Source organism: Hyperolius riggenbachi, chromosome 9 (genome assembly GCF_040937935.1).
Source record: "Hyperolius riggenbachi isolate aHypRig1 chromosome 9, aHypRig1.pri, whole genome shotgun sequence".
Taxonomy (NCBI): Eukaryota; Metazoa; Chordata; class Amphibia; order Anura; family Hyperoliidae; genus Hyperolius; species Hyperolius riggenbachi.
Genome location: NC_090654.1, coordinates 47,071,115 through 47,095,875, shown reverse-complemented (window position 1 = coordinate 47,095,875; position 24,761 = coordinate 47,071,115). Strand labels below are relative to the sequence as shown.

At 45.1% G+C, this 24,761-nt stretch overlaps 1 protein-coding gene across 1 annotated transcript in view; it reads left to right on the top strand.

The window, feature by feature from the left end:
- The window catches only part of ARIH2 (ariadne RBR E3 ubiquitin protein ligase 2), a 73,829-nt gene extending 50,904 nt beyond the window's left edge, over positions 1-22,925 (top strand). Inside the window, exons 8-15 of the mRNA XM_068252691.1 lie at positions 2,037-2,154; positions 6,679-6,729; positions 10,028-10,049; positions 13,382-13,533; positions 14,891-15,034; positions 16,511-16,579; positions 20,555-20,638; positions 22,286-22,925. Of these exons, the coding sequence (XP_068108792.1) occupies positions 2,037-2,154; positions 6,679-6,729; positions 10,028-10,049; positions 13,382-13,533; positions 14,891-15,034; positions 16,511-16,579; positions 20,555-20,638; positions 22,286-22,357 (712 nt within the window). The 3' untranslated portion in view covers positions 22,358-22,925. The remainder of the gene's footprint in view (positions 1-2,036; positions 2,155-6,678; positions 6,730-10,027; positions 10,050-13,381; positions 13,534-14,890; positions 15,035-16,510; positions 16,580-20,554; positions 20,639-22,285) is intronic.
- Positions 22,926-24,761: the final 1,836 nt, after the last annotated feature.

Genomic DNA, 24,761 nt, shown 5'->3' with positions numbered 1-24,761 from the left:
CAGAGCTGCACACAAACATTCTGTACGTCTAACTCTTTATCCTCACCTTGTTCAGCAGATCTCAGCGCTCATAATTCCACCATAGAGGACATGATGCAGGAACACTCCCTAATGGGAGATGTGTGAGAGCTGCCACTGCTGGCTTATTACAACCTAGTTATTCCAGCGATGCATTAACAGCGATGCATTCCCAGTTCTAGGAGTTCTAGGACAGGACTATGATGATGCTTTTTTATTGTATTGTTTTTGTGTTCGTTTTTAAATTTCATTTTTTATGGAGGAACTTTAACCAAGGATTGAATCTCATCCCAATCAGAAGCCGATAACCCCTTTACCACGAGAAATCTTTAGGGCTGGTTCAGACGGACGCTTGTGCAGCGTTTACCGCCAGCGTTCAGGGCTTGGCGTTAAACGCTCCCATTCAAGTGAATGGGAGCGTTTGTACCAAGCTTTTACGCGCGTTTACACGAACGCGGCGTTCGGGTCCCGATTTTCACTGGCGTTCAAGGAGCCCCTGGAAGCTACATGTTGCTTCTAGGGGCAGTTAACCGCGACAGGTAATGTCCCCCTAGGGGAAGAAAAAACGCGACCGCATCCGAACGCACCGCGAACGCTGCTGAAAGCTCAAACGCATTGCCACCGCGACGCCAATGAACGCGACGCCTCCAAACGTTCGTCTGAACCAGCCGTTACCATATCTCAAATAAATCATCGGGGGGGGGGGGGGGGGGTCTGTTTGGCTGATATTATGGTGAAACCCCTCCCACAGTGTGATGTCGGGACCATGGTCCTGACAGTTTGCGGTCTGTGAACCCCGTTGCATTGTGGGAAATGACCGCTTTTTCCAACTGCCAAACAAGCGAATCGGGGAGAGGAAGCTTTTTGCAATGAGCAAACACGGATTAATCTATAAATGAATATTGTAAAAAGGAATTGTACTCATTTTGTTATTTTCAGTACAGTTCCTCTAAGTATCTCGTTAGGGGCACCTTCACCAGTCATTCTGTTACATGGACTTTTTCAGCATGCAGAGCTGTTAATTCCAGATAACATGAGGAATCCCGGTAGCAGCTGTAGTCACTTGGCACTTTTATAAACAGGATTTCTAGATGACCAAGCCTTGTCTAACACAAGGCCCCCTGATTATTAGGCTGTCAGAGGGTATTCTTAAAGGAAATGTCCAAGCAAAATAAAAAAAGTTTCACTTACCTGGGGCTTCTACCAGCCCCCTGCAGCCATCCTGTGCCCTCGTAGTCACTCACTGCTGCTCCAGTCCCCCGCTGGCAGCTTGCCGACCTAGGAGGTCGGCGGGACGCATTGCGTACATTTTTACGCATTCCCGCTAGTGCAGGAACATTAACACATACATTTTTACGCATTACTGGTTCAATACGTAAAAATGTACGCAATGTGGCCCGCCGACCTCCGAGGTCGGCAAGCTGCTAGCGGGGGACTGGAGCAGCAGTGATTGACTACAGGGGCACAGGATGGCTGCCTGGGGCTGTTAGAAGCCCCAGGTAAGTGAAACTCATTTTTTTATTTTGCTTGAACCTTCCCTTTAAGCCTGTGCCTGGTGATGATCTTTGAAGCCCATCTACAGCTATGTATAGCTTTTGTAATTACATTTTTTTTTCTAATAAGCTTCATTTAATTCCTTTCACAGGAGGAATCTGGCTCACAAGGCATGCCTTACATTTCTAAGCAAGCTGGCCCTGGCTTTTACTATACAGTTCTGTCGGGTTACATTGCAAAAATCTTGGCTTATTACCTGCTCTCCCTTCGAACACATGATGATACTGAGCCAATCAGAGGCTCCTTCGCCCATAAAGCCTGCTGTTAGTTCATTCAGCTGCTTCACATCACATGATAAAATATTTTCAAGAGGATTTTTAGCTGCAGTGTCCTCATTTGACCCAATATGTAACACCTGGGCACACTGCTTAATATTCTATTAGATGTTGTATTTAAATGAATGCTTAGGAGGTTTAAAGAATGTTCCCACCCAGTAACATGATTTTTATGTTTCTTCTTCATAGCTTCCGTTGCCGCCAAATGTACCACGCTCCCACAGACTGCGCCACCATCCGGAAGTGGCTAACGAAGTGTGCGGATGACTCCGAAACAGCAAACTACATCAGTGCTCACACTAAAGATGTAAGGCAGATTCTGGCTCTTCCTGCACGTTATGTAACCTTCTCTGACACTACGCACTGGGGCTCGGAAGGATGTCAGCTCTGTTACTGAGTTTGTTGGGAAGGTTTTAGAGTGGTCAAATCCCACCTCTTAAAGGAGTCATCAGGCAAAAAAAGTGTTTCACTTACCTGGGGCTTCTACCAGCCCCATGCAGCCATCCTGTGCCCTCGTAGTCACTCACTGCTGCTCTGGTCTCCCTCCGTCAGCTAGTTTAGTTTTTGCCGACCTCGGGGTCGGCGGGCCGCATTGCGTACATTTTTATGCATTCCCGCTGGTGCAGGAACATTAACACATACATTTTTACGCGTTAGCGGTTCAACGCGTAAAAATTTACGCATGGAACCACTAACGCGTAAAAATGTATGTGTTAATGTTCCTGCACCAGCGGGAATGCGTAAAAATGTATGCAATGCGGCCCGCCGACCCCGAGGTCGGCAAAAACTAAACGAGCTGACGGAGGGAGACCAGAGCAGCAGTAAGTGACTACGAGGGCACAGGATGGCTGCATGGGGCTAGTAGAAGCCCCAGGTAAATGAAACTAATTTTTTTTCCCCCTGATGACTCCTTTAAAGTGAACCTGAGGCGGTTAAGTAAAAAAGAAAAGTTGGATATTCCCCTAGATAGAAGGAAGCCTTAGGGTAGTCAGAGGCTTCCCTTGTCCTCTTCGCCCCCCACCTTTGCTGCGCACGAGCTCTCTGAAAGTATTCTGCAGGAGTCAGATATGTACTCTTGGCCACACCCCTGGCTGTGTATCAGCTGATCTGTCATGGGATGATGCACTCTGCCCCACTGACTGAGAATATTATGCAAGCCAGAGAGTAGGTTTAAAGTATACCTGGTGGGGAAAAAGTGCCCCTAGGGAGTCCCTACTTTGAGAGGAGGAAGCCTCTGGATCCTAAAGAAGCTACCCCTGTCGTCCTCCACAGCCCCGTTTTTAGTGCTGAGACCTCCGAGATAGCACCGTCCCGCTCGGCTTTCTCTGGAAAAGGCCATACAGGATTGAAGTCCGTGTTTCTGCATAGTAGCACAGTCTCGATCGGGCTTGGCTATTTTTACCCGAAGCCTGAGCTAGCTAGTGCTTGTGTGCAGGGAGGTCACCCTTCGGGGTCCCAGCACTGGAACGGCTGTTGTTCAAGGACGTGGGAAGCCACTTCAGCCAGAGACACGTCCTCTTCTAATAGTGCTGTCCCGGAGGCTCTATGGCCGGCATGTCCAACTCCAGGACCAAGGTCCTCACTCAATTTTTGCACAGCTTAAATTTAATTGATGGGACTAAATCGGGAAAAGAGTGGTTCATAACATAGAGCACATTTCTCAGTCCATCCTAAATACTGGTATGGATATGGCGCTCGAGGACTGGAGTTTGATACCTGTGCTCTATGCAGAGTAGTAGCACATTGAAGCGCTATATAACACTCATCTCGCCAGCTGGTGCGCTCCTTCCTCTGAACCGCCGTCATCTACTAGTTACCCTGTGAACCATAGGTGAGAGCGTACTTGCCGTCTGGTTACTACGGGCCGCACAGAGGAAGTAGCGGGCCGGCTAGAGAGATGGAAATTTATTAAGATTTTATGCTGAAAGCTGTTAATGTGCAGTGTATGGCAATGATTAACCTCCCTGGCGGAAATCCTGAGCTAAGCTCGGGCTAGCCGCTGGGAGCTCTATACAGAGTATAGCGCACAGCGGGAGCTTTTATTAACCTCCCGTGTGATCCAAACGTCTGTAGCCATTCTCCTTTATGTCCTCAGAGGCTCTGAAACGCTCACCATCATTGATCTCTGCAAAGTTACAGCGCCACCTGGAGGACGGAGGTAAAATTGCAGCCCTGGAGCCCGGGGAGGTGAGTATGAACAGGGGCTGCTGCTAGCATTTAGGCAGCATGACTATTTCCTGATTTTAGGGTCTGAAACCTTTGAAAAAAGACCCTAAAATCCAGGAATAATCTTACCGCCAGCGGGGTTAATCACTCTCTGATTGCATGTTGATCAGATGGATCTGTGTTCTGGTCGGGAGAAAGTCTGCCAGTGTACAGCAGGCTATAGATGAGAGGGCAGTGGGAGACGGGAGACGTGTTTGGCACAGGCAGTCAGATCTATTACATAGTACTTAGACGAGAGATCGGCATTTCTAGCAGCCATGTGTTAAGAATTCTGCAGCCTAAAGAACTGTGTTGTCATTCAGTTTCTCACTCCTCGGATCCCTTCCCTGCTGACACACCTGTGTAGCTGCCTTGATTTGTCCTTTCATCTCTCCTCTAAAAATGGAAATGTAGCCAAGCTTTATTGGAGATGGAGTTATGGGGGACTAAATCCTTAGTATTTTCTGTCCATTTCACTTCCAGCTGTATAACATGAAGGGGAAGGGAATGGATATCCCCATGGTGGCAACAGCCTGCATCAAAGGGAACCGTACAATGAGAGGGATATGGAGGCCGACACATTTACTTCCTTTTAACCTCCCTAGCAGTATGATTATTTCTGGATTTTAGTGTATAAATGCGGTGCAATTTTTTCACAAGCTTTTACACTAGCGTTGGGCAAACTATGGCGCCTGGGCTGAATGCAGCCCACATGAGCGGTTCATCCAGCTCGCTGATAGGCGGTCAGATTCCTCCCTTCTCTTCCCCTCCGACCTTCTTGCAGGATCACGAGCGGGGGATTAAAGCGTAATATAACCCTGCATTTCAACTTTGCTCTAAAACATTATTTACAGCATATTATATGCAACCAGCATATTTTTTTTTTTTACTAGACCAGCATTGGAAGGGTTACACACAGAGCTTTAAAGTTCCATGGATAGAAATGCTGCAGCAGCCATTTAGATACATTTAAGTAAACACTATGTAACAAGTGGTGAATGTTACACACTCTGGCTGTCCTCCAGCTCCTGCACAGTCAGCGTGTGTCACATTTCACACTTGTTACATTGTGTTTACTTAAATGTATCTATCTAAATTTCGGATGCGTCTGCATTTCTATCCACGGAACTTTAAAGCTCTGTGTGTAACCCTTCCTATGCTGGTCTAGTAAAAAAAATGGTTGCATATAATATGCTGTAAATGTTTTAGAGCAAAGTTGAAATGCAGGGTTATTTTCCGCTTTAACGGAGTTAATACTTACGCAGCTTGTGATAAGCTGGAGTGTCATGTGATGATGTGCACGTGACTGTTAGCATGGAGACGTGACGCAGGAAGCAGTGAGTGCTTAAGTATTAACCCCTGCTAATCGCCCGCTCGCGACTGCAGGAAAGGGGGGAGGCCAAAAATGATAGGCGTGCGGTCCGCATTATGTGGGCCGGGCCGCATAGTTTGCCCAGGCCTGTTTTAGTACCCTAAAAATAATCATACTGCTAGATAGATTTGCGGCAGCCCTGCACATTACACAACTCCCACGGATCCAGCTCGGGGTTACCGCTCTGAGCTGGGGATTTCCGGCCCGAGCCTGACTCGGGATTACCACTAAGGAGGTTAAGCAATGCACGCTGCCTAACTTCCCTGCTGGTCCACTGCCTGTAAAGGTGCCCATACGTCAGACGATGTAGGAGTGGGTTGATCTGATCAGAGAGAGATCTCATGGGCACCGATTCCTGATCAGTTTCAGCATTGTCTTTCAGGAATCAGCCTAGTAACCCCGCCTTGCTGCCCTCTCTAGTGTAAAATGTGCTCCTTGCATAAATACTTTACCTGTCACCACCACTGTCTTCATCCTCTTCCTCACATACATGCGCCACATGTGGTTTTCGACGTATAAGTGGGCGCGTGTGACACGTGCAATACCTCGGCATGCAATACCAATGTGAAGAAGGCGGAGTAGTCAGCGGGCACCGACAGGTTAAGTATTTATGCACGGGGCACTTTTTGCCCCAAGAGGGACAGCGCAGGCTGTTCTGTCACGTCCGTCGCTCGTCCTGATAGCGCACGCAGTTACCACAGCGCACCCAATCGAGCCTGTCGGCCTGACATCTTGCAGCATTCCTGATCGATACATGTGACCAATTTTGCCCTGAAATTGCTTGCATCTTCGATCGAGAATGCTCTTGGCAGCACCTAATTTCATTCAATTATAAATTGAATGGGATGGTCAATTAGCCACCAATTTGCTTGATGTATGATCACCTTAAAACTTTTAGCCATAGATATGGCAGCCTCCATATACCTCACATTTAGGTTCCCTTTAAAATCTTACAAGAGGACCCATCAACAATCTGTCCTAACTACAAAAACGTTAAGCCTGAATATCTAAACCTTTGAAAAATGAACAAGTTATAAATGACAGTCAGCGGATTGTCTTTGGTGAAAACTGCATGTTAAGTGACCAGGAATGCCAGCATTCATGCCTAATGTAACTTACACATTTGGGCAAACAAATCTATTCAGTGGCGTGTTTATGAAAATAGGTCAGTCTAACTAGTAATATGTGTATGTTTGTGTATGGAGTGCCTTAAATTGTTCTGGGTATTCTGATGGGTTATTGTTTCTCCAACAGTGTCCCAAGTGCAATATTTGTATTGAAAAAAACGGAGGGTGCAATCACATGGTAAGTTCTTCCTTTTTATTTATTTATTTTTTTTTTTTATTGGGGCTTTCGTCATTGCTTTTTGTTTTTTAAAATAAACAACGGATATCGAGAACCCACATTAGTGTAGTATATTAACCCTCCTGGCGGTTTGTCAAAATCCGCCAGGGGGCAGCAAATACGTTTTTTAAAAAACATTTTTTTTTTTCATGTAGCGAGACGAGGTCTCGCTACATGATAGCCGCTGCTGAGCGGCATCCCCCCAGCCCCTCCGATCGCCGCCGGCGATCGGAGATCAGGAGATCCCATTCAAAGAACGGGATCTCCTGGAGGGCTTCCCCCGTCGCCATGGCGACGGGGCGGGATGACGTCACCGACGTCGTGACGTCAAAGGGGACTCCGATCCACCCCACGGCGCTGCCTGCCACTGATTGGCCAGGCAGCGCACGGGGTCTAGGGGGGGGGCGGCTGCGGCGACTCGTATAGCGGCGGATCGGCGGGTACCGGCGGCGATCGGGCACTGCACGCAGCTAGCAAAGTGCTAGCTGCGTGCAGCAAAAAAAAAATTATGCAAATCGGCCCAGCGGGGCCTGAGCGGTGCCTCCCGGCGGCATAGCCCGTGCTCAGCACGGGCTTACCGCCAGGGAGGTTAAAGAGGGTGAGACAAACTAGGTGTGAATAAATACTCACCAAGATGGGTTACCTCTAAGGCAACCACTGTACAGGCAGGTGGAGAGATTAGATCTCACCCCACTCGGGTTAAAGAGGATCTGTGATGAAATTAAAACCCTCTGGGGGATACTTAATTCGGGAGGGGGAAGCCTCTGGATCCTAACGAGGCTTCCCCCGTCCTTTGGTGTCCCAGCAATCCAGCTCTGCAGTCTCCCCCGAAGCGCGGTGAGATAAATATTTACCAACCCCAATCCTGCGCAGGTGCACTAGCGGCTCTTCGTTCAGGTTAGGCGGAAATCGCCGATCGTATCCGCTCTACTGCACAGGCACGAGTCAGAATATAGGGAGCAACACCCCTCCACCAGGGGTGGACCACTTATAGTTAATAGAACGAAACCGGAGCGCCTGGAAGAATAAAATACTCTAAAACGGTTTACAAATTGGAGGTAGTGGTGGACTTGCCTCCTTATTGAAGACCTGAATCATCTTTATCAGGGAAAAAAACTTTATTGTACACTCCACAAACGGTGCGAGTTTTGCAGGTATTTCACCTGCTTCCTTGGGCAAATAACAGGAGTAGCGAGGAGAACGCCAGCGCATACCACTAAGGCTGCATCTGAAATGACCACCAGCTCAGTGTGCAGCAACTAAATAGATTTTCTGCACACTTCGCATTCAATTCAGATGCAAATCATATGCAAATCTGCTACTACTTATCATGCAAACAGGAAACTCAGGAGGAGGGGCTGGGAGCAGCTAACCTGACAGTTACAAAGTTAAGGAAAGGTAGGGGGGAAAGGCTGTGCTTCCCTAAACACATGTTGCAATTGAATGGTTAATCGCACAGGCATACACCGCCTCTGCCAGACTGGAAAATGCATGCCCTGCATCCAAATAAATGCTAACATTTATTAAACTAGGAGGAACTTTAGCTTCCAATATGGTTTGCATGCTATATTATACTAGACACTTGCGCCACGGTGAGGCAAACCTCCGGGCAAGTGACCTAACCTAAATTTAAAACCTTGGGAGCAGCTAAGCAAAAAAAAATAACAGGAGTAACTTATACGGGCTCTCGGCAGGCATGGTGTATATTATTCTACCTGGCATCGTCGTTGGTTTTACTACTTTTTGTAGTTGAGCAGTAATAAAATATGTGAGTAAGGCTTCCTGCACACTGCATGCGATTCAGATTCCGTTTTTTACATCAGATTCCGATTTTAATCGTTACTGCATGCTGCGTTTTTTCCCTCCGTTTTTCTGTTGATTGCATTCAGGGAAAATCCGCATTTCAAATCGTAATCACAAAACTGATTTGCAGGGTGCCTAAATGTGGTTAGACACCGATCACTGATCCCTCGACTTATTAAAGTTGGTGGATATAAATGGAGAGGGGCATAACAATCCACAATATACTCAGCAGCATGTTTCCCGCAAGGGAAATAACTCAACAGTTATTAAAAAATTAGCATTTATTGGGTATGTATTAAAATAAATATGTATAGAAAAATACTTGTATAGAGTTATCCAACTCATAACAGTACCAGACACCAGAGGGGCGCATGTGAGAAATGCAATGCACCTCCTATCCAGGGGTTGGCAGTGGTTTAGGGTCTCACATCGACTCAAAATAAATTTTTTTTGTTACAAATGAATTCCCAGACCTACCGCATGGCCTGCTGGGTTGCAGTCCAATAGGGAATGGGGGCAAAAAAAGTCAATGTGCAGGTGCTATACACACGGGTAAACCTGTTTTGCTTAAAAATAGAGCTTCATCAGGTGAATATAGTGCATCATGCTATATCAAATAAACACGCCACCACTGAAAACCATAAAACCCATCAGATATAGATGTAGTTTTAGTCAGAGTTCTGAACAAGTATTTTCTAGACATATTTATTTTAATACATACCCAATAAAGGTTAGTTTTTAGGGTACTGTAGGGACGTGCTGTATCAATTCTTCTGAATGGTTTGCCATCCAAAATGTAGCAATTCGGCAGTTAGATGTATTTTGCCGAAGCCTTCTGATGTGAACTGACCTTTTTTTTTTTTTTTTATCGGGAGAGTAATGCACCTGATGAAATAACTTTGCTTGAAAAATGTTATTGCATGAAAGTGTAATGTAAATTGTATGCAGCTTGGAATTTGACCAATCTTATGCACTTAAGCTTTTGATTGGCCCAATTCCTAGGTGTATACATTTGGCATTAAAGAGTACCTAAGATGGGGCCCCCTCATTAAAATATACATATCTATACATATATCAAATATATACATATCTGGGGCTTCCTCCAGCCCCCTCCGGCCTGATCGCTCCCACGGTGTCCTTTTCTCCCTCTCCGTTCGCCCACCACTGGCCCTGGAAAATCTGTCAGTTGGGGCCAGTCAGCCCATGGAGCCGGAGCATTTTCCGGGGGCCAATTGTGGGCGAACGGAGAGGGAGAAGAGGACGTTGTGGGAGTGATCATACACACCTAGGAATTTATTTTATTGCTAATCCCACATCTCAGGTTCCCTTTAAATCTACATGCAAGCTTGAAGTAATAGCATATAATTGACTGTCTCTACTGATGGTGCCCAGTGTTCAGTATAATAGACTTGAGCATTAGTAATACTGTTTTGTTTTTTTTCTCTTCTTCTTACAGCAATGTTCGAAATGCAAGCATGGTAAGTATCTCTGACCTGATCTTTGCTTTACTCTAAGGACCGCTAAATTTAAAGGGAACTCTAAGTGGAGGAAAATCGCTGATGTTTACTCATCTGAGTCTTCTTCCTGCCCCCAGCAGTCTATCATTTCCTTCTGGTCCGCACTGCTGTCTTCCCATGCACTGTCCTGGCTGCATATGCCTCTATTGCGCTCCCATGGCTGGCCACATTCTGCACACGTGCAGTTTGTGAAACGTGCAACTGTGCAGAACGCTCCCGGAAATGAGAGCTTCAATCGAGGAGGCGTGCAAGTGGGGCAGCACATGTCCAGTATTGGTTCACAGTGGACCGGGATGACAGCAGGGACCTGATAGATTGCAGGAGGCTGAATGAAGCCCAGGTAAGTAAATGTTAAATTTTCTCCTTCACTTAAAGCAAATCTGAAGTAGATTTAAAATTACAGATACTCGCCTATGAAGAGGGAAGGCTCTGGGTCCTATAGAGCCTAGGTTCTCAACGTGTGGTATGCGTACCCCAAGGTGCACTTCTGATTGTTCCAGGGGGTACCCGGGGTTGATATACTTAAAGGGACTCCGAGCAGTGCAGAAACTATGGAAAGATGCATATCAGTTTAAAGCTCTTTCTCCTCTTTCCTATGATATATAAACAGTCGCCCAACGCCTTTTAGTTTTCGCTATTTTCGCAATTGAAATTGCCGCGATTTCAGTCGCGAAAATACTGAAAACTAAAAGGTGTAGGGCGACGATTTAGGTGTCGCCAGAAAGAGGAGAAAGAGAGCTTTAAAATGATATCCATCTTTCTATAGTTACTTGTATTACACAGGACGACACTTTACCCAGTGTCAGCAGCTCCATTCAGCAGAATGGAGCTGCTGACTTTAGGAAAAAGTCGCCCTGTGTAGTACAATATAACTATGAAAAGATGGATATCATTTTAAAGCTTTCTTTCTCCTCTTTCTGGCGACACCTAAATCATCGCCCTACACCTTTTAGTTTTCTCTATTTTCACGATTGAAATCGCGGCCGCAGCAATTTCAATCGCAAAAATAGCGACAACTAAAAGGCGTAGGGCGGCGCTTTCTATATATTTGGTAAGAGGAGACAGAGAGCTTTACAATGATATGCATCTTTCCATAGTTTCTGCACTGCTCGGAGTCCCTTTAACCAACAATAACTAATTTAGAGTTTTGGAAAATGATGCATCTTATTTAACCACTTAATGACATGCTGACTTATAAAAATGTCCTGCTAGAGCCTCTTAATGGCTCCAGGATGTCAGACAGTGCTGCCGCCGCTGTGCGCGTGAGTGCTCCTGCGGGTGCACGTGCATCCCCGTGCACGTGAAAATTGTGAGGGAAAAAGAAAACTTACCCCCAAAAAAATATATATACACCTTTACTTCCAAACGATATATTGTCACCATACTTTGTCATAGAGACATAATTAAAATCTTGTGATGACCAGGACAAATGGGCAGATAAAATGTGTGGGTTTTATGTACAGTAGCAGTGTTTATATTAATACCATAGGGGATGAAATTGGAGAAAGTGTGTTTTTTCATTTTTTCCTTGTATTTCCCTTTAAAATGCATAGAGAATAAAGTAATTACTGAAAACAAAAAACTGAAAATTATTTAAAATAAACACATGACGTAGCTGCAAATGAATATTACATACTAACCTCACCGTCACTTCCTCTCAGAAGCTCACCATTTTCTCCTTACAGTGATACCTTCCACTTCTGACAATATTTTGTCAGAACTGAAATATACCAGTTGCTGTCAGTTATATATAAGCAGCTGTCAGTTACAACTGAATGTGCAAGGTAATGTCAATGTTTCCCTATGGCTCAAGTGGGTGATATTACAGTTTAACTGTGTGCTGACCAGGAAGCTGGTAGGAGATAATGGCTATTTTTAAAATGGAGGACTGAGAAATCCATTGATCGCAGTGGACAAATGAGACGCAGGAGAGGAGAAATAGATTGAGTAGACTACACGGGAGGTAAGTATGACCTGTGTATGGTTATTTTGACTTTTTTTCAGTTCAGGTTCTCTTTAAAGGGGCACTACAGCGAAAAACTGTAAAATTTAAAATATGTGCAAACATACAAATAAGAAGTACATTTTTTCCAGAGTAAAATGAGCCATACATTACTTTTCTCCTATGTTGCTGTCACTTACTGTAGGTAGTAGAAATCTGACAGAAGTGACAGGGTTTGGACTAGTCCAAACCCTGTCACTTCTGTCAGATTACTACTACCCACTGTAAGTGACAGCATTATAGGAGATAAGTAATTTATGGCTCATTTTACTCTGGAAAAAAATGTACTTCTTATTTGTATGTTTGCACATATTTTAAATGTTTACAGTTTTTCGCTGTAGTGGCCCTTTAAACACCAAATTAGTATTTAGCTAATTAAAAGCAATAATCGATGCTTGGAAATTGTTTACTCAATTACCATTGAACTACGATTAAATACATATTTGTCAAGGGGTACTTGTGATAATAGTTACTATGCTGGGGGTACTTGGTGAGTACTGGGTTTTAAAAGGGGTACATGCCAATAAAATGTTGAGAAACATTGCTATAAAGCCTTCCCGTTCCTCTCACGGTCCCGTTGTTCCAACACTTTCACCCAGACAACCCCCGGTCAGATCTGCTGCTACATGAGGCTTTGGGAGCCTGACCGCTCCCGAAGATGGGCAGCTCTATACTGCACATGCACAATATTGAGCAGCCGGTCTTCGAAGCACTCTGGCTCCCGAAGCTTCACAGAGCAGTATTCAGTCGACTGGTCGAATACCTCTAACGGTGTTGACAATGCTGGAAAGAGAGGACCGTGAGAGGAGCAGGAAGGTTCTATAGGACCCCAGAGCCTTCCCTCTCCTTAGGGGAGTATCTGGTTTTTTTTTTATTTTTTTATAAAGGACAAATGAAGTGAGATGGATGTGGAAGCTGCCATATTTATTTCCTTCTAAGCAATACCAGTTGCATGGCTATCCTGCTGATCATCTGCCTCTAATACTGTTTAGCCACAGACATTTTTGTCAAATCTGACCAGATTAGCTGCACGCTTGTTTCTGGTGTGAACATGGCAGCCTCCATATCCCTCTCACTTCAGGTTCCCTTTAAATTCACTTCAGATTTCTTTTAAGGCTCCCTTATAACTATACAACTTCAGTTACTTTTACTATCTTACAAACAAAAAAAAAAAAAGGCCATTTTATATATTTGTTACCTGTGGCTCTGTTATTCCTGCACAATGATTCCTGATAGTGGAATTTCAGCCAAGTACTAATTGACACTAAGGAAATCCCCTTTGTTTTTTCAGACTTTTGCTGGATGTGCCTTGGCGACTGGAAGACGCACGGCAGCGAGTATTACGAGTGCAGCCGGTACAAAGAGAACCCCGACATTGTAAACCAGAGTCAGCAGGCCCAGGCCAGAGAGGCCCTCAAGAAATACCTCTTCTACTTCGAGAGGGTAGGACCAAGCTGGAGATGCGCTTAGTTGACTGTCAGGTTACAGCCCAGCTAAACCCAAAGCTGAGCACAGCATACTCTAAAATCAATCATGTTGATTAGTGTACATTTATAGGTATTTTCAAATTCCAAAGCCTTTAGCCGTGCTTACCTGCAGGTATGCATTTATACTTAAAGTGTACCAGAGCTGATAAAAGATACGTTTTATACATACCTGGGGCTTCCTCCAGCCCCATCCGCATGGATCACTCCCACGCCACCGTCCTCAGCCTTCTCCAGTTCCGATACCGGGCACATGGAAGCACCAGGTATGTATAAAACTTTTATCAGCTCTGGTTTCCTTTAAAGTGTACTGAAGGCGAACCTTGGGTCAAAAAAAAAAAAAAAAAACTTACCTAAGATTGAAGTCTCTGGATCCTGAAGAGGCTTCCCATGCTGTCCTCCATTGCTGCTTGCAGACTCCTCAAAGAAATCCAACCAGAGCTTGTATTGAAGATCCAGGTCACGCTCCTTCATGCATTGCATGAGCGGTTCCATACTAGTACACGTGCAGGTGTGGCACGGCAGAGCTTGTGCATGAAGGGGAGTGTGGCCTGGATCTTCCAGAGGGTCCGGATGAAGAGGACACAGGAAGCCTCTAGATCCAGAGGCTTCCCTCATTATTTGTAAGGCTTTTTTTTTCGACCTGAGGTTTTCCTCGGGTTCACTTGCTGGCTGGTTTCCTCCTGCCAGAGTGAAGTCTGACGATAGTGAACCTCCTGTAAACTGCAGGTCCCACCTCCTCGTGTAGACACAACACTCCTGTCCAACTCAAAGCGCGAGAGCTGCAGTCACTAGGCACAGTGGCAGTGTTGGAGTCCTGTCAAAGGTCTCCTTACTGAATAGGTGCTGGCTTACTTAACAGGAAGAGCTGAGATTCGAACCCTGGTCTCCTATGGTCAGAGGCGGAGCCCTTAACTGGCACACTGTCCAGCCACATGCTAGCCTGCCTACTTGGGCTGTTGCTTTGCCACACCTGACTGACCCACCCTCCAGCTGAGTTCAGAGAGGACAGGAAACATGGTGTGCTGCAGCAGGGGAAAGCACAGTTAGCGTATGTTCCAGTTCTGTCCAACACTATTCTATGTCCTGTTTCTATCCACTTACCACCCTTGAATTTTCACACCAGTGTGGATTCTGGCCTCCTATGTAGTCCGGTGTCAGATCCTGAGATGTATGGCCACCTCAATGGCACATTCTGTGTTCCTTTGACATCACACTTCCTTTGTGTATCAATGCTGTCATTTGTTGTTGTTTTTTTGTTTTTTGTTTTTTTTTGTTTTGTTTACACTAACCCTCTGCCACTTTCTGTCTGGCAGTGGGAGAATCACAATAAAAGTCTACAGCTGGAAGCCCAAACCTACCAGCAAATTCAGGAGAAGATCCAGGAGCGGGTCATGAATAACCTCGGCACCTGGATTGATTGGCAGTACTTACAGAATGCTGCAAAGCTGCTGGCAAAGGTAACCTGGGCAAGATAAACAGCTGCTTTTCCTGTGGTTTTAATTTTAGTGTTTGATATTGGTCTGATTAGTACTTCTGCAAGGCCACTGAGCCTTTTATTACTGTGCAGGTCTCCATGCTGTTCTGCATGTCTGTATGTATCTTGTTTTATCTCTTACGTTGTAAGACAGGGACACCTGTTGACTGTAATGTGTATTACATCAGAATATTGTTTAATGTGGAAGGATGATTCAAAAAGGGTTTTGTTTAGACTCGAGCCATTTTAAAGCAGTCACAGAAATAACTGAAATAAGTTTGTTTTTTGTTTTTTTTTGTTTGCTTTTCCTCATTTTTGCACAGTGGACAGCAAAAGTAACTTTCAAATGATATCAAGTCATAACTCTTTGTGCATTTGAATGCAACACTTACAAAATAGGAACTGTGGAATCAGCTGAATTTCTAAGGCTTCCGGTGACCCTGAGGGGCATATTGGAGAACCGTCAATATGACATTATGTATTTGAACTACGCATAATCATCTAAACTTGTTTTTTTAGCTACATGGGACGGGGGGAAGTTTACACAGCTTACAGGGCAAGAGCACATAGAGGACAGCCCCTCTGTAATTTACACAGCCCAGTAAGCATGCAGGAGGATGCAGAATTGAACTCCTTTGTGTTGCTGTCGCCCAGCCAGGTGTATTGGGACAGAGATGTTTGAGTGGCTAAACAGAAATGGTTGCGCTCCAGAGAAAAATATTAATGCATACCTGAAGCAGTTTAGAAGACATACTTGGCTAAATAATAGGACAATCCTGTGGCTTCCCCAATCCTCCCGGAGCCCCTCTGTTTAAGTGCAGGATCCCTCTAAACTTGCTCGACAAGAGCATGTCAAATATGTTTTTCTAGATGAGCGCATCCATACTGTGTTTGCACAAGTATGGCCTGCACAGGGCTAGTAACACAAAACCGCTTGTACACAGCTTTTTCCTCTGCGTATGAGCAGCTTTGTTCTATGGGCCCTACATGTACTGTACTCTCATGTGCAGTACAGACCCAAGTACAGTCTGCACATGCCCATTAGCACGAAACCAGCTGTGCACAGCTTTCTCCTCTGTGCACGAACAGCTTTGTTCTATGGGCGCCACACGGACTGTACTCACTCGTGCAGTACAGACCCAAGTACAAACCTGCACATGCCCATTAGCACGAAACCAGCTGTGCACAGCTTTCTCCTCTGTGCACGAGCAGCTTTGTTCTATGGGCGCCACACGGACTGTACTCACTCGTGCAGTACAGACCCAAGGGCATCCACAGAGACACATAGAGGGTCCCGGCCAGTAGTGCTGGGCTCGTGGAGAATCTGGGTAGCCTTTGGGCATCCAGAGGCTTCCCACTACCCAAGTAAGTATCTTTTTGCTTATAGGTTTGCTGTGAATTTACATGTATTTCAGTTTGTTCTTTATTTTACCTCTGCTCTCTTGTTCCCATGACCCAGTGCCGATACACTCTGCAATACACATATCCTTATGCTTACTACATGGAGTCCGGCCCCAGGAAGAAGCTGGTAAGTACAAGGACTGTGCAGCAGTAATATTAGATGAATTTATGATGTCATTGGACTTTACACATTGGATTGGCTGCCTTGTCAGTGATGTTGGTAGCCTCTGGTGAAATAATAGGTTACACTCTCATGCTGAATACACACAATAAGGTTTCCCGTCTGATCTGGAATCGGATGATTATTTCCGTCATGTCCGATCTGCTCCCATTCATAACGGGATCGTCCCCATCCCAAAGTTCTCACTGAAAAATTGATCTCGTTTTCGATCGGGAGCAATTTGGACATGTACACACGATGCCCGTCTATTGGGCAGGAAATTGCATCGTGTGTACCCAGCATTATTGTCGATGCTTTGCTGTGAATAGATCAGTTGCGTAATCACAGATAGGCTACATTAGCAGCGATGTCACTGTAAACTGATAAATAGAATTTATTTTAATACTTTTTTTTTTTTTAATACTCTTAATTCCCTATAAACTAAACAAGCCTCGCCCACAGCTTCTCCACTGTAAGCCTTAGTAGCAAGGGCTTATGGGAGCTCAGTCTGGGCAGGAAGAGGAGAAGGTTACTAGCCAGATATTTCAGAGGCAGAGGGGAGGAGGGAGGAGGAGAGGGGTGATGTTTTTCACAGTCTGAGCGCTGGAGATACAGATCAGATTACCTGTGTAATGTGACAAACAAAACATAGCTGCTCTCAATGTATCACAGGAATAAATAATCTTAAACTGTTGAAGCTGTTTGCAGCTAGATTTGCTGTGTAAACTATGTAAACTTTAGATAAGATATATAGACTAGTTACTTGTTATAGTTAGTTTTTCATCTCGGATCCGCATTAAAGGGAACAGGCATATGAAGGCTGCCCTATTTATTTCCTAAGCCAGTTGCCTGGCTATTTTGTTGATCCTCTGCCTCTAATACTTTTAGCTATAGACCCTGAACAACTATGCAGCAGATCAGGTGTTTGTCAGCTCTGACGAGAATAGCTGCATGCTTGTTTCTTGTGTGATTCAGACACTACTGTAGCTAAATAGATCAGGGGGGCTGCCAGGCAACTGGTATTGTTTAAAAGGAAATAAATGGCAGCCTCCATATTATTCATACTCCAGTTGTCCTTTAAACAATGCCAAATTGCCTGTCCATCCTGTTTATCCTTTCTTTTAGCCATAGACCCCAAACAAGCATGCAGCTCAGGTGTCTTACGCTACTGCAGCCAATGGGGTCAGAATTCAGTATGACACACCTGAAACAAGCATGCAGCTATAGAGTTTGGCAAGACGCCTGGCAACTTGTTCAAAAGGAAATAAATCTCAGCCTCCATGTCCCTCTCACTTAAAGTTCTTTTAAAGTGAATCTCCAGACAAAAAAAAATCTACTCAGCAGCAATGAAAAGTCTTGGTGTTTCTTTAACAGTTTCATAGCATCAAAACTTTGTTTTTCTTACCCAAGCCTCATTTTTAGCTATACAGAAGAAAACTGCCTGGGCATTTTTCCCCTGATGCTATGCAAAGCATTATGGGATTTCTAATGTTGTTCTATTTCTGCTGTTTTGGCGTAATTTTAAAAAAATTTTAATTGTGAATTTGAGATTTGAAGCTTAGCGTGTGCAGCTGGGGGGGGTTAGGTAATCAGGACACAGGACAGTTGGAGCTGTCTCGTGCTCCCTGTCACCTCCTTTCAACCAAAAAGATGGCTGCCCCATGAAATCACAAACATTTGCCTGTTCTTTTAAAACCGGGTGGGTGAGAGATTATGGCTTCAATTCATCAAGCATTACCGCATTCGGTAATGCTGAAAACAGCTGACTTTACGGAGCACTTAGTAAAATGTTGATACATCAAAGCTGTTACCGCATGAAAAGCTGACATTCCTGAGCAGTGAGATAAATTACCGACTTGTTCAGTGATTACCTCAACACAAGTCAGTAAAATATCAGCAAATGTCAATTCATCAAGCTTACAGCATTCGATAACATGTGCGGTGATTATCTCCAGCTCTCCCCTGTCGATAACAAGCTTGGAATGCCTTCAGTGTGGATGTCTCTGTGTTTGACAGGAGCAGGCAGCTCCAGATGCCTTTCGGTGGTGTAACGCTTTGAGTCCCTGTTTGAAAATGCAAAGATGCTGGTGGTGAAATCACCAAGCATGGCATTTGTATTGTCTCCAGGAAGGTCATCTACCTTGTGGCAATTAAGTAAAATGTTAGGAAAGACTGATGGACAGATTCAGAGCAGCAGAGGCAGAATAAAAAACCGTAAAAATAACACGTTTACATCTAAAGGGATGTCGGGATGCCTTCTATTGTAAGGCAGCTTGTGACAACACAGACATTCCAAGCTGCTCTGCTGTTATCCAACAGCCTTTGATGATAGTAGTTCGGTAACTTAACGAACCTCTACCGCACATGGGAAAATATTGATGAATTAGCACAGTGAAGTGTAAAATACCGAATGTGGTATTTTAACGACTGGGGTTTTATCGAACAGCCTTTGATGAATTGAAGCCTATATTACCTACTGTATCTATATTAACATAACTAATGTAACTTAACCTCCTTGGCGGTTTATTTTTTCTGCAAAAATTGCAGAAATCCAATTTTTTTTTTTTAATTTATTTTTTTTTTTTTTTATGTTTCATGTAAAGCTACCAGAGTGGTAGCTACATGAAACTCCACTAGAGGGCGCATGTGTCCCTCTAGTTCGATCGTCGCCGGCAACAATAGCAAACAGGGGAACGCGTATATAACACGCTCCCCTGTTTGGCTTCTCCTGTCGCCATGGCGACGATCGGAATGACGTCATGGACGTCAGCCGACGTCCTGACGTCAGACGTCTCCGATCCAGCCCATAGCGCTGCCTGGAACTCATTGGTCCGGGCAACGCAGGGCTCTGGCGGGGGGGGGGGGGGCCCTCTTGCGCCGCTGCGTGCGGGCGATCACTGCAGAGCGGCGGCGATCAAGCTGTACGCGCGGCTAGCAAAGTGCTAGCTGCGCGTACAGCACTTTACAGGGTGAAAATCGCCCCACCAGGGGCTGAGATCTCCTCCTGCGCGGCATAGCCCGAGCTCAGCTCGGGCTTACCGCCAGGGAGGTTGACAGTGTAATATAAGGAAAAAAGGATCCAGGAGCAACTTCGCTGTCATATATAAGAACATTTCAACTTTATTCCAACATCTTCTATAAAAGGGATAACATCGGGCAATAGGACAGTAAAAATATCGCAACACTGGTCACATATGCAGCAGGGGTGCCGGACACGGAGAGGTGCGGAGGTGCTGAGTCGACGATCGTTTCGCCTCTGTCGAGGCTTTATCAAGACTAACCGACCCCTCCGTGTTGCACTCCTTATGTATCACCAAGCCCCTCCTCCCGCTCAATCCATCACCCAATTGCCAAATGGTAACCTTTAATGGCACACCTGTAGGTAATCGGGCGCTCATTCCATTAACACCAACTTCCTGGAGCAGCCGCGACGTCTCTTCCTGTTCCGGCAGTACACCCATACATTATGCGCTCCACCTATTACTTCCTGGCGCGCTCCACCGGCCGCACGCCCTCGCATGCGTACAAACGGCCGCATCCATTTCACTAAGCCTCGTTGCTGACGTATCACGCCGCGCCCGCACATGCGTACCAGCGTAACTTTATTGCTTGTAATACGCAGTGGTGTGCACTCGCTGTTTAATTCTTCAATCATTACTAACTTAATGACTGTTTGTTTAGGCTGAAGGTTCCCCTTTAAGTCTCCGGTTTTCTCCCCACAGGATTATTTCTATGCCTGTGCCCAGCATTCCATTTTAAGAAGCTGCAGATAATGATTTACGCATCATTTTTGCACATTTCTATCTGTATATCTCATCAGTGCAGACAGACTGCATTTGTCACCACCCTTGCCGTGTCCTGGCACGCCTCTCCAGCCTCCATTATTTATTGCAGAGACCATTAATTTCTGGAGTGTGTTCAGTGTTGTGATCTCTCTTGCAGTTTGAGTATCAGCAGGCCCAGCTGGAGGCAGAGATTGAGAACCTTTCTTGGAAAGTGGAGCGAGCAGACAGCTATGACAGAGGGGTAAGTGCTATACTCCTGACAGTTCCTCCTTCCGGCATGTCCGCTCAAAGTCCCAACTGTTCATAAGCCATTAATGACAATTTCTCAGATAAAGCTTTTTCACCGGAAGAGTATGTTCTAGCCCTGTGATGAGGCAGATGTGTCCATGATTATTATGCATTTGGAAATATACTTGTTGTTGGTCTTAGATTGTGCTTGGGATTTTCAAACAACACTTTGGGTTTAGTATACCTCTGCTTCCCTTTCTTGCTTAGGGCCGGTTCACACTTGCTTTAAAAACCTATCTGTGAGATACGGTTTTAAAGCTTCGTGAAAATGTGTGAAGCGGATCCCATGTTAAAAATAGAATCCGCTTCCACTTGTTGACAACACAGTGTACGATGATGCGTGTGCTACGGAACGCGAGACAGAACGTAGAGTCCGAATTCGACACGTTTTGGCTCCGTTCGCATTGGTAGGGATGCAGTATGGAAATGGAATCCGCTTCCGCAAGGTTGATGCATTCTGTCTGTTCTGCATCCGCATTGCGCGAAATACCCGAGCGTTCCACAGCGTCGCTAAGCTTGGCTAGTACGCGTCGCCGCTCACTTGTCTTGCCGCCACTGCTCGACCTGCCACTTGGTCCCTTCAGCAGCCCGGAGGCCAGCAGAAGCATAGGATGCAACAAGCCAATGCTCCCTAGCAACAGGGAGAATTATTCTCCCTGTTAAGGATTCCCATTGGTCTGATGCAGAAACAGGTAGCGCAGATGCGCTAACTAGCCTAGTGACAACAGACTGCGTCTGTTCTTATAGGCCTTTATTGGACACTTTTTTTTTTTTCCCATCCAGTCTGGGAAAATGTGTCAAATCTGGACTCTGCGTTCCGTCTTGCGTCCCGTTAACCGGGAGATCAGTGAATGGGAACACAGTTGTCGTCCATTAAGTGCCGGTGTCAATGATCGCTGGCTTCAATGAGATGCCTGTGGTCGTTGTAACTAAGTAACACGTCTACGCATTACTTCCTGAAAGTAATGCACAAGGACATATTGTGGCCAGATGGTAAAACCACACCTACATACTTTTTTTCTTTTCTTTTAAATAAGACCTACACTTAAAGCATTTTAGTAAGAGGTCTATTTAGTCTATTTCAGCCCCTTACACCCTCCTAGGAGTCCTGGTCCACCATGAGCCTGCTGGACAATCTGTAACTCTGGGTGTTTCATGTCGGTCCTACTTCATAGAGCCATATTATCCATGTTTGATTATTGTGGCTCTGTACATTTAACAAGCTGACACATCATTGCAGTTCTGGAGGTGTGGTTAGCTTACAGGGACAACAAAGCATGATTTACATATTCAGCAGTGATGCATTGTGGGGACACCTCATATACTCACTCCAGCCTGAATAATTGCAAATACCTTCTGTTTTAAAAAGGCAAACTTCTGTTTTACATAGAACTTAGTATGAGGGCTTTTTGGTCTCTTTTTTAGCCCCCTACACACTTCTAAGAGTTCTGGTTCACCATGAACTTGCTGGGCAATCTGTAACTCCAGGCATTTACAGTGCACCTTACATGTTTATGTACTTATGACAGACAACTGTGAAAAGTACACACACTGGTGCTGCTGCCAGTCATTAATCTCTGTCCTCCTCCCTCTCACACAGGACCTGGAGAACCAGATGCATATAGCAGAGCAACGCAGGAGAACATTGCTAAAGGACTTTCATGACACATAAGCGATGGAAGCCTGCTTGTCCTTGGAAAGCTTGAGCATGTCATGGAGTGAAGGAGACTTGATGCTGCAAAGAAACACAAGTAGCTCTGAGGAATGTGAAGAAAATCCACCTTGTTACCCCGCTCGCTTGTACCAAACCTGGTCTCGTTTTATTTTGCCCATCTATTCTTTTCTAACGCCCAACCTCAGACTACTGCCAGATTAGCCAACAGAAACTGCATCCCATCACCCAAATGTTTTTGTTTTTTTCCCCTCCTTATTTTCCTTCCTCTTCCCCCCCCCCCCCTCCTTTTTCTTTCTCACCTTAACCCTTCCTGTGCCCCCTGCCAGACTGCCATCCGCCTCCCCTGGGTGGGCAACTGGGCAGCGAAAGGGTTGATGAATTTCCTTATTCCATCCCCTTCCTATTTTGTTCCGGATGGCAAGTGTTGGAAAAAGTAGTTCAATTTTTTGAATGGCTGTTAATAGAATTAGATTATTATGCAAACTGTCATTTTGAACTGTTGTACAATTATACAGAAAAAAACCCTAGCGTTACAAAAAAAACAAAAACACTTTTTAAAAACCTATTTTTTGCTGGAGCGTTCTTATTGCTTTTCCTGCGACGGAAAATCCTATCCCTATGTGTGTTTCTGATTCTTGTGGGTTTTGGCATCTGGCTGAGGATAACTGTTACGTACGCTTCTAAAAGAGGCTACCTTGGACCCACATTACTCCCTGACCAGATATGTAATTTACATCACTGATTTTTTTTTTTTTTTTTTTCCTTCCTGAATTCAATTCAAGCACTTTACTGTCCTTGTGTTACGCAACAAAGTTACTTCTCATGAAAGCACCGCAGGGCATATAGGGAACGCAGTGATGGTAACAAAGATAAAAATAGAGGAATTATACATGTATGTACACAGTGTTCTTTATTTCAGAGAAGATTCAGAGTTTCATAAAGTTTATGGCAGCTGGGAAATAGCTGGTTTACAGTCTGTTTGTGTGTATGCAGATTGATCTAAAACAGGGGCCCCCAAACTTTTTCGGTCAAGGGCCGGGTCAACATACTTCAGACTGCTGAGGGGCCGAACCATACATAAAATTATGTTGAAAAACATTACATTGAGTCTAGGTATTGATTCCCCCAATTATGCCCGGAGGAGAACTCCCAGCAGCAGCCATTTAGCCATGCAGCGCCTGAAGAACACTTGTGCACCAGACAGTGAAACATACCCAGGTGACATCCTGCCATCCAATTGGACAGCAGTGTCACATGATGCAGAATTGAAAGCCAGCAAATGACTGCTCACTGGCTTCTACAGTATTTGGATGGGTGATGCCAGGACTGCTATTCTATATGGGGGGGGGGGGGTGTAAAAGCCTCGGACGGCCGCATTTGCCCCGTGGGCCTTAGTTTGAGGACCACTGATCTGATACCTCTAGTTGATGGAAGGAGCTCAAACAAGACGTTTCCAGGGTGAGTGTGGTCCTTAATAATGTTTTTGGCCCTTCTCATACAGTGAGTCTTTATACAAGAGTTACAGTGATGGTAGTTCATTGCCGATAATGACTTCTGCTGTTTTAACAACTTGCTGCACGGCTTCTCTACCAACCTTGGTGCAGCTGTTGTACCAGGCCGTCATGCAGTTGGTCAAGTCGCTTTCTGTAGTGCTTCTGTGGATGGTTAGCGCTCCTTGAGTAGATGAAATGTTGTGCTTTGCCAGTTACAGCTAAAGCATTGTCAGCCCCAGGACAGGTCCTCTGCGATGGTTACTCCCAAAAACTTAAAGCTGGAAAGTATCTACACAGCCTCTGCATTGATCATTAACTGTATGTGAGTAGTCTTTTTTTTGGTTCTTAATGTGAACCAGAGACGAAGCACCCTCCTATATTTTACCATATATATCAGTGGAAACCTTAGAGAAAACGCCTACCCTGCTCTCTGTTTCATCCTTCATTGCTCAGCCTGCTTGTTATCAGCCCTGATAAAATCCCCGACTGAGCATTCAGTCTGGCTTTGCTTCTCTGTATGCAGCTTCCTCGTTGACTGATATAAGCCCAATGACAGTTGTAACATCTGCATATTAACAATTATGTTTGAGTTATGGATAGGCTGGCAGTCATGGGTGAAAAGTGCGTAGAGGAGAGCACTTGGTGCACAGATTAGACTTAGGTATTGGGAACATCCTTGCTTCCTTTTTTGGCAGTGTTGCGGTTGCCATTTGCCCTTCAAACACACCACCACTATAAATTACTATTTATATGTATGTGATCTGCTGTCTGCACATCTTGTCTGATGTAGGCAAAGATGGGAAGGAGTATTTGAAAAGGATGGACCAAATAATATGCGTGGTCTGAAACGACACACAGGAAACAAGTAACCAAGAACCGATAGTGTAGTACTGTATGTTTCAGACCAT